This window comes from Microtus ochrogaster, unplaced genomic scaffold (assembly GCF_000317375.1).
Source record: "Microtus ochrogaster isolate Prairie Vole_2 unplaced genomic scaffold, MicOch1.0 UNK120, whole genome shotgun sequence".
Lineage (NCBI taxonomy): Eukaryota > Metazoa > Chordata > Mammalia > Rodentia > Cricetidae > Microtus > Microtus ochrogaster.
The window spans coordinates 479,572-488,730 of record NW_004949218.1 but is presented as its reverse complement, the minus strand read 5'-3'; the positions used below and the strand labels follow the sequence as shown (position 1 = coordinate 488,730).

At 48.0% G+C, this 9,159-nt stretch overlaps 1 protein-coding gene across 1 annotated transcript in view; it reads left to right on the top strand.

Annotated features, from left to right (window-relative positions):
- Positions 1-9,159, top strand: part of Slc7a14 (solute carrier family 7 member 14) — a 111,126-nt gene that overhangs the window by 55,888 nt on the left and 46,079 nt on the right. Inside the window, exon 2 of the mRNA XM_013355374.2 lies at positions 68-522. Coding sequence (XP_013210828.1) covers positions 219-522 — 304 coding nt within the window. The 5' untranslated portion in view covers positions 68-218. The remainder of the gene's footprint in view (positions 1-67; positions 523-9,159) is intronic.

The following is a 9,159-nucleotide window of genomic DNA, read 5'->3' as shown; positions in this document are numbered from 1 at the left end:
TGAGCATCCAAACTGCCTAGGCTCGCCTCCCACTACTCTTATCTTCTTTCTTGTCTTTCTCTTGCAGACGTTCATGCCCAAGTCAAGACGGCTTTGGGTCCCACTGGGCCTTTCTTAAAAGGACACACACTCATTGCTCCATGAGTTCAAGGGTCATCCACTAAGACTTCTGTACTCATTACCATCGTCAAACCTTCACTGCAACCGTACCATTCACGATGAGTGGTTTTCTGGCCTCCGTGGACCCCCGGCGGGTGCAGTGGGGGGCTGCCTGGTACGCAATGCACTCTCGGATCCTGCGCACCAAGCCAGTGGAGTCCATGCTAGAAGGAACCGGGACTACCACCGCGCATGGCACCAAGCTAGCCCAGGTGCTCACCACCGTGGACCTCATCTCTCTCGGAGTCGGCAGCTGCGTGGGCACTGGCATGTATGTGGTGTCTGGGCTGGTGGCCAAGGAAATGGCAGGACCTGGCGTGATTGTGTCCTTCATCATTGCTGCCGTTGCGTCTATACTATCAGGTGAGTGTCTAGGAGGCAGGGTTGCTTGCTGACCTGCTTGCCGCTCATTCCACTCTTACAGAGAATCGACTGGGACATTTGTTTATTTACGTGATGCAGGGGCACATGCCAGAGTCTGTGTGTGGTGGCCAGAAGACAATGTGTGGGAGTCGGTTCTCCCCTGCCACCAGATAGGTCCTGGGGATTGAACCCATGCTGACAATGTGATCAGTAAACGCCCTTCCAATGGAGCCACCTCCCCAGACTCTTCTGGAATAGTTAGTAATGAGCTGCCCAAAGGGACCGTGAAGTGGATTGTCTGCTTTTGATGTCTCCAATGCTAGGTAGATAGAGGACTAGATTTTGGTCTGACTGTAATAGCTTCCATTTTCTGTGGTTTTCAGTACAAGCAGCTATTGGTGCCCAGGTTTCTGGTCTCCCAGCTTCTATGTCTGTTATGTTCTGGTTACTTTGTTTCTGCTTTAACACTTCCTTTCCCTGGAAGATGGGTTGGGTCTCCTAGCAGGAGGAGCAGAGTGCAGGGCCAGTATAAAATAAAGGAAACACTGTGCAGAGTAGCAAACAGCAAGTCAATTACTCTGACTTGACTGGCATTTGAGGAGCTCAAGCTAGCCCTGGGGGCAGCAGCCACACCAGGGGATCTAGGGCTGCTGAAGATCTACAACACTGCCCCCTGGCAACCTCAGGGAACCCATCCCCCACAGGAAGGTCAGCAGCCCCTCTCTCCCTTGACTCAGGGTCAAACAGCTAATTCAAAAGCAGGATGCCAAGGCCTGCATGTTGGTGATTTGTGGACCGGCTCTCCTATTGCCTTTCTCCCTTCACTTCATTTTCTCGAGAGCGGCAGGCCAGAGCATCTTCCCAGAGTGCCAGAAGTAGGTCAACAAACAACTTGAAAAAAAAGAGAGAAAGAAGAAGAAAAAAGGGAGAGGAGAGCATCCTGATTCTTTGTGGCCATGGCAGAAAACATGAGACTCTGCTGGGCATGTGGAGGCAGATTGTATCAGTCGATGGCAGCGAGAGGTCTGGCTCTTTAACTGTTCCGGGACAGCAGTTCTAATGACGTGCACAGCTCCACAAGAAAAGCCCTAAGGTACCATACATCCTTATTAAATAGTAATATTTAGTCTCCGTCCATGAAGGAGCAAGACAGTTGGCAAACAGCAAACCCAAAAGTATACTAGCATGTTTCACCTAGACTCAAAAGTATGCTGGCACTTTTCAGTTAGTAAGGAGAGATTCATCGGAACTGAGTCTCACAGTCAATGCGACCCATTCCCTTTCCTGGAATCGCCCTTTCTTCTGCGTGAAAACTCTAACAGATACGGTTCATGCAGACTAAAGGACTTCTGTCCCTTTAAAATGAAATGCGTTATTCACATGACTGAATCATCCAGCTACTTGAAACAAATAATGTGATTTCAATTCTTCCCAAATTTTATTGACAAAAATTATTCATCACAGATGTATAGCTCTGAAAGGAATCTCATTATAGAATTGTTTGGAGACAAGAGAATAAGAAGCAGGCATCGTGCTAGAGGGCTGTTCTGGTTTCTTCTATGTTGCTGTAATAAAATACCTTAACCAGAAGCAACTTAAGGTGGAAAGAGGTTTATTTCAGTTCACAGTTCTAGGGCACAGTCCATCATCGTGGGCTAAGTCATAGCAACAGAATTTTGAAACAGCTGGCCATGGGCAGGAACAGGAAGAAGATAAGGCCTTCATGATCACTCGCCTGCTTCGTAGTGCTCAGCCCGACTTGTCTTTTCTAGTCTTCAACAGTTCAGAACTCCCATCAGGGGACTGGTGCACACCCACAGTGGCCTGGGTCTTCCCCGTCAAATAACCTAAAGACAATCCCCAGTAAACATGCTCACAAACCAATCCAATGTAGACAGTCTCTCATTACGACTCTTTCCCAAGTGGCACAGGGGCATAGGACAGACACCTAAGACCCCTACAGTTAATGAGTACCTTACAGCTTTCCCTAGGTCCCTGTCTAGTTGGGTACAGTTCCCAGGCTGAGATGAATCCTGTATGCGCGAATCATCATTCTTCCCATGCAATTGCATCCTGGGAGCCCATCCCCTGCCTCAATACTCACAGCACTGTGTCATTTCTACTTCTTCATTAACGGAGAACTCGGAACTCAGCCAGCCAGTATGAAGCTGGGGCCAGTTTGCACCGCCCGTGTGCAGCCCTGATGGTCACACCGCTTTCCAGCTTAGCGGGCAGACCGAAGTCCGCTGCCGTGGGACTGCATTCTCACTGCTGTCATGGGATTGGTTGCTTAGCATTTCCCAGCCTCCTCCTGGCCTGGCTCCACTGCAGACTCGGATGTCACTCGGCAGCTTTTCTTCACCACAGCACCAGGCGCCAGAAGAGAAACCTGCCTCTCTCCAGATGGCCCCATCCACCGCATCTCTCCACACTCTCTGACTGAGTCATCCGACTCCTGAGACCAGCCAGGATCCTTCAGAGCCTCAGCCAGGGCCAAAACCAAAATCACTCGTGCCAATATTGCCAGATATGCAGTGGGTTTCTTCAGCCAGGTCTCGCACTGCTGTGCAGTTTGGTCACAAATCCTCCCTTCCCCACAATCTCATTTCCCTGCCCCTGTTACCCCCATATCACTTAGAACTTAAGCAACCACCCCACTGCTCCATAACATTCACCCAATTTCTCTCCAGCTCTACCCTCGGGAATACTTGTTTCGCTTCTCCTCCCAGCCGCCATTAAAACTTGACTCAGCAGCATGAGGACACCCAGTCACTCCCTCCGTGTGTTTGTCTCCAGCGATAGTTACTGCCTGGTGATAAGAGGGTGTTAGAATGACAGGCTTTACCCTGTCCCACGCAGAGAGAAAAGGACAATGGGATTAAAGGGGCTTGCAAAGGAGAAGAAAGCTGCCCTGAACGCCAGGGAGGCCGAAATCGGGAACCTATGAGAGCGATGGTGTCCATGGTGACTGGTTAGGTCAGGAGGGTGAATGTACACAGGTCTAAGGATGTCGCCAGATGAAGTGTCACAGGGAAGCCCATTCTTTTGTATGCTAACAAAAATTAGTAACCATAAACAGACAAGGGAAGGGATAAGATCAGCGGAAACTGCCGATTTTGATGAAGTTGGGGAAAATCTGCAATAAAAGTACTAACAAAGTGAGGCTGGAGGCAGGAAGTGACAGCAGAGAGGGAGGGTGCACAATATAGAATCTGAAGCAGCGTGTGGTCAGAGAAGCTGGGTTTCAGCTCGGAACCCGGTTAAGCTGCTAACTAGCTGAGAAACTTAAGGAGATCCCTAGAACTTCCCCATTCTTAAAATGTGTAAAAGTGTCTTTATTGTGAAGTTACTGTGAGATCTAAATGAGATACCTACCAAGTACCTGGTACAATGCCTAGCACACTGCACTAAGTAACTTGTTCTCTATTGGAGGCACCTGCTGTAAAATGTGGGTTTGGGCTCACTGCGTCTTTCCAAGCTACGTGTATCATATACACATACATACATGCAGGCAGTTTGTTAAATATTATACTTTAGTGTGTGTGTGTGTGTGTGTGTGTGTGTGTGTGTGTGTGTGTACAGTTGCTGTATGCATGTGTGTACAGTTGCTTATCTTACACTTTGGGAGGTCCAAAACCTCAGCACTGGCCCTAGTTGGTGCCCCCCTGACTACATCTTGGTCAAGGCCAGCCTAGGATACATGAAGCTATATATTCCAGATGCAAATCCTTCTCTAAGTGGGTAGTTTTGTTTTATAGAGGCAGGGTCCCATTATATAGTATTGATAGGCCTGGGACTCACTGTGTAAACCTGGCTGACCTCAAACTCAGAGGTCTGTCTGCCTTTGCCACCCAAATGTTAAAGTTACAAGCTACCATGCCTGGCTTTAAGTACGTAGCTTCATAAATGTCTTCTTATAGTTTGTGGCTCTTCCTTTAATTTCTGCTTATGTATATTTTAAAATACTGGTGCCCACAGTATGTGCCCTGAAATTCTAATTCAGCTGGGGCTGGATGGGGTGCCCTGGGCAGGTGTAGCCTTATAATCCCCTAGGTGTCTGATGCATAGCCAGGGTCAGGACCCACATGGAGAGGGGGCGTGCTGAGAGGAGCTCTGGATGACCAGCAGACTCTCAGGAAATTTTCTTACCTCATAGCTCCTTTCCCCAGGCTACGGAAGCCTCTGTGGAGCATGAGGGATTTTAAAGCTACTTTCCAACTTACCGTGACCCACAGGTCCAGCGACTTCCCCAGCTCCACTCCAGCGTGTCCACTGCCCTCTGGCCTGTCCCAGGTGGTGGGCATTTTATCAGAGGAAACAGCTTGTACCCAACCTCTCCTCTTTTGTCCAGAGGCCTTATCTGCTCTTTAATAACTCCACAGGCCCTGTGCCCTGCCAAGCCTCCAAAGCCCCTTTCATATTATGTTTTTGATAAAAGAAAACCATTTTTTTCTTTTTTTCCCGATTCTTACCTACAGCTCTGTGGAGAGCGGGTGGAGGCAGGATGCCCTGTGCAGTTTCAAATGTACTTACTGCAGATGAAACAAAGTCAAGTTGTTATGCCCACAGTGTCTAGCCAGTCAAAGGCCCAAGAGCGGCCATGAGCCTCAGGAGGGGAAGGTTGTCAAACTTGATAGGTTTTTTCTCTAGGTTTATGTCAAGTTCTCTTTTAGTCTGATTAGAACTGAACTCACAGGGAAGGGGTAGGAAGAGGCTCTGTCAGTCAATCCAACACTCGCCAAGTTGGCAAGGTTAGGCATCACTCTGTAGGCATGGAGCGGGTCAGTGGCACAAGCAGATACATACCTTAGTCACACAGTGGAGACAGGATGAACGTAGAGCCAGATGTGCACATGACGGATGGGACGGACAAGAGATTATGGGGCTTGGGCTCTGACAGTGAAAGGCAAAATGAAGTCTAGAACAGCGAAGGTCTGGCTGGGTGAAGGACGGTGAGAAAGACGAGCTCCCTCTATCTGAGAAAGGGCATGTAATTGATTAAAGTATTTCGAAATATTATTAGAACATTGGATTTAACAACGTAGCTCTGGTAACAGAAAGAGAGGATCAAGATAGAAAACCAGCAAGAGGACTACACAGAACCCCTGTGGGTGCTGAGCTCCTGTGTGGACACAGCATCCCCTCCATCCACACCTCACTACAGGAGGCCGGCTTTGTCCTGCTCTGGGAGAACCTGGAGCCACCACCGGCAGAATGAACTTCCTAAGTCCTGCAGCACTTTAGTGAGGACCAGAACTCAGACCCAAGAGTGGAGATTGGGGACCCAAAACTCTTCCTTTGGACCCTTGAAGATGGAAACTTTTGCAATAGAAATGGGTTGATGAATTGTTACCAGTTCACATTGGTCATTACAAAAACAATTAAAATCCATCCCGAAGACTCGGTAGGTTGACACCTGCCACTATGTTTGAAGACCTGAGCTTCATCCTTGGGATCCACACGGTAGAAAGAAGGAACCAACTCCCACAAGTCATCCTCTGGCATCCAACAGGCACCATAGCACACTTATGCCCAGAGAGACAGACAGACAGACAGAGAAAGACAGAGAGATGTTTTTTAAAGCCCATGACACCAAGTATATCTTTCTTAGCATTTATCATGTGGCTCAGCATCAGATGAGGGCAGACATGTCTGGCCTGTAAGCACACAGCCATGTGTGGCTGAGTATCGTGATGAATGTGGACCAACACAAAATAGTAAAGATGAGATGATTTTATTGCATGAACTTTGTTCATGATAACATCGTGATACAATGTCAAAGGCTGGACATACCTACATACTGGTGTGTACTGTGTGCCTCCACCATCCTTAAGAGTTTCAGTACCTCCAACTTCTCGTCGGGTGTGCCCATAGATGAGACACAGGGTAGCATAGAGAGCCCCTAGCGAGAGTCTGCCTCTCCAACCTTGCTGGCCTGCTCTGACATCATGTCCTAGTTACTGTTGGCTGCAGCGTCAAGGTCGAGGAAAGGGTTAGAGAGTCAAAGTATAGATATAGATATGGACGCATATACATATACAGGTTCTGATGAGTCCCCACTTCGTCTTTTGGCACAGTAAACCATTTTCACTCCCCCAGTGAAAAGCATATTGGAGATGAACCAGGAGAACTGGTGCTCTGTGGCCCCCCTTCCATGATCTAAGGTCATGCCTATTCCATTGTCTGCTTCCTATAGTACCTGTCAGTTTCTCTGCCATACTGGGATGTGAAAGGTAGGCTTTTAAGAGGGTGGTAAGGAAATACCAAGCAAATACATACCTGCCTTCTGACCTGGGGTGGCCAGCTCTCCGAGGAGTGACCAGTTACATATCTGCTGAAATCTTAATGAGGATAGCAGCTGGCCAAGTATTTATGAGTCTCTGGAAGCTGAAATTTGGTAAGACCCTTCCTTAACGTCAGCCTTTATTAGTATTATGTTTATTGTACAAACGTTGGACAACAGCCCCTGTGCAACTTCCCACCGGATATATTAGTGGCTCCTGTTTATGATCGTCATAGCAACTAAACTCTTGAAGACTCTTATGATATGCCTGGCATTCAGCTGTGAGACAATAGCCCAATCCAAAAGAGAAATGAAAGCCAAAAACCCCATTGCTAGTGTGGGTCAGGACATAAAGGCACTTGCTCTTGGGCCTGATGACCTGAGCTCCCTCCCTTCTGGGAGCAGAGAATCGGTTCCCACAAACTGATCTCTGACCTCCACACCTGTGGGCACACACAAAAGATAATTTTTAAGATTCGACTAAATAAATACCATTATAATATTCATTTTACAGATAGCAACACTGAAACCTGGAAGTGTTAGGTGACTTCTGTAGGGTTACTTTGATCCTCTTGGTTCCTGAGCCCATTGTCTGCAAACAGCTTGAACAAGACTCACACTCCCCAATCCCAAACCTACCAGGCACAGAAGCCTTCATCCCCTGAGCTCTGAACAGAGTAAGAGCTGCGGGTCAGTCATGAAGATGTCTCCTAAACTCAGCACCTTCTGGCACCTGTCACCAGCTAAAAGAAAGGTGCTGTCCCTCCACTGCACAGGGCTTGATTGACAGCCTCGGGAGAAGAATGTCAGTTACTGGTTCAGAGAAGGTCTTAATAGACAATTGCACGTTTTTCAAACTGCTGATAGTGAAAACCAGTTTCCTCCAGAAACCCAGGAAAACTTGGGGTTCTTTCACATCTTCTGAAGCCCCTAGTAGAGTGGACACACAGTGCAATGGGACAGACAGACCATTCACCCCAGGCTTAGCGTGGTGGGAGCTACTGCTGAACACAGGAAAGAACTCTGAGACAGAGCACTTGACATCTCTGCGAAGAGGCAAGATGGTCACCTGGGAAGCAATTCTGAATGCTGCCAGAGCCAACCAGGCCTGGACCAGAAGTCAGGACCCCTGAGACTTCATTCAGCTCGGCCTCTCAGCAACTCAGCGTCCTTGGACAGGTCACCCCCATTCTCAGTCTCTGTCCCTCTTCTATGAATTAAAGAGTTTGAATTAAATCACCCCTAGTGGCAGTTAAGATTAGGTAGAACTGAGGGGGAGGGAAGTGCCCCTTGTCTCCCCACAGTAAACTCTCAGTCCTGTCTATTTCATAGCGTCTGAGGACCGGCTAGAATTAGCCTTACACTTGCACCGTCTTGATGCAAGCCCTGCTCTGTCATTTACTCCTTATGTGGCTTCCAGTTGTATTTATCCTAGAACATTCCAAACAGGTGGAAATCACAGGTATTCCAGAGTATTGATTCCTCAGCCTTTGGGGAATCTGGGAAATGGCCCCAGGTTAGTCAACTCTACCTGTGAGCTACCTCATCCTTCTACGAAAACCTCCCCATAGCCACAAATAGAAACCTGCAGTGTGGGAAAGATGGGTGAGCTCTAGCGACCCATCTAGACCTTGGATTCATCATCTTTAGGTGAATACAATAAAGATTTCAGTAACATAACCATTTTGAGGGTTATGACGATATATGCAAAGTGCTTAATGGAGCCCATACACAGCACTATGGCCAGTAATATTCACTTTTATGATTGTTATTACCACGCTAGCCTCATGAGATGAGAGGTTTTCTTAATGCAGAAGACCTGACCAGGATTCCAATTCTGAAGCCCCAAGTCTACCCCTAGCAAAAAGACTCAGGAGGCAGGCTTCCTGTGTGTGTATCTGCAGGTGGACCAAAGGGGGTACACTTTTATCCTTGAAGGTATCTAACCCAAGGAATTATCTTTTCTACAGGGACAGTCCCCATCTAAAAGAGGAAATGATCTCTTAGATAGCAAAGTGATAGCCAGGCATACAGAACATCAAGGCACGGAACTTGATCCAATGGCCATGGGATAAACAGCTGGGGAGGAAAGCCAATGATTAAGAGCTAATGCCAACATCAGGGGCCTGAACTTTGTCACCTGGGTCTGACTGGCTGACCACAGCAGCTCAACGGCTTTGAAGGTGCCAGTTTATCGGCTTCTCACATGGGCCCACTCCTTCTATCGCCTGTGCCCAGGGACTGGTCCTAAGGGGTCACAGCCACCCAGTGGGATCAGAGAGCTTCCAGCGTATTCCATTGCACTATGCAGGAAATAAGGGAGCAATGGACAGAGCTTTGTTAAATGGCTCCAC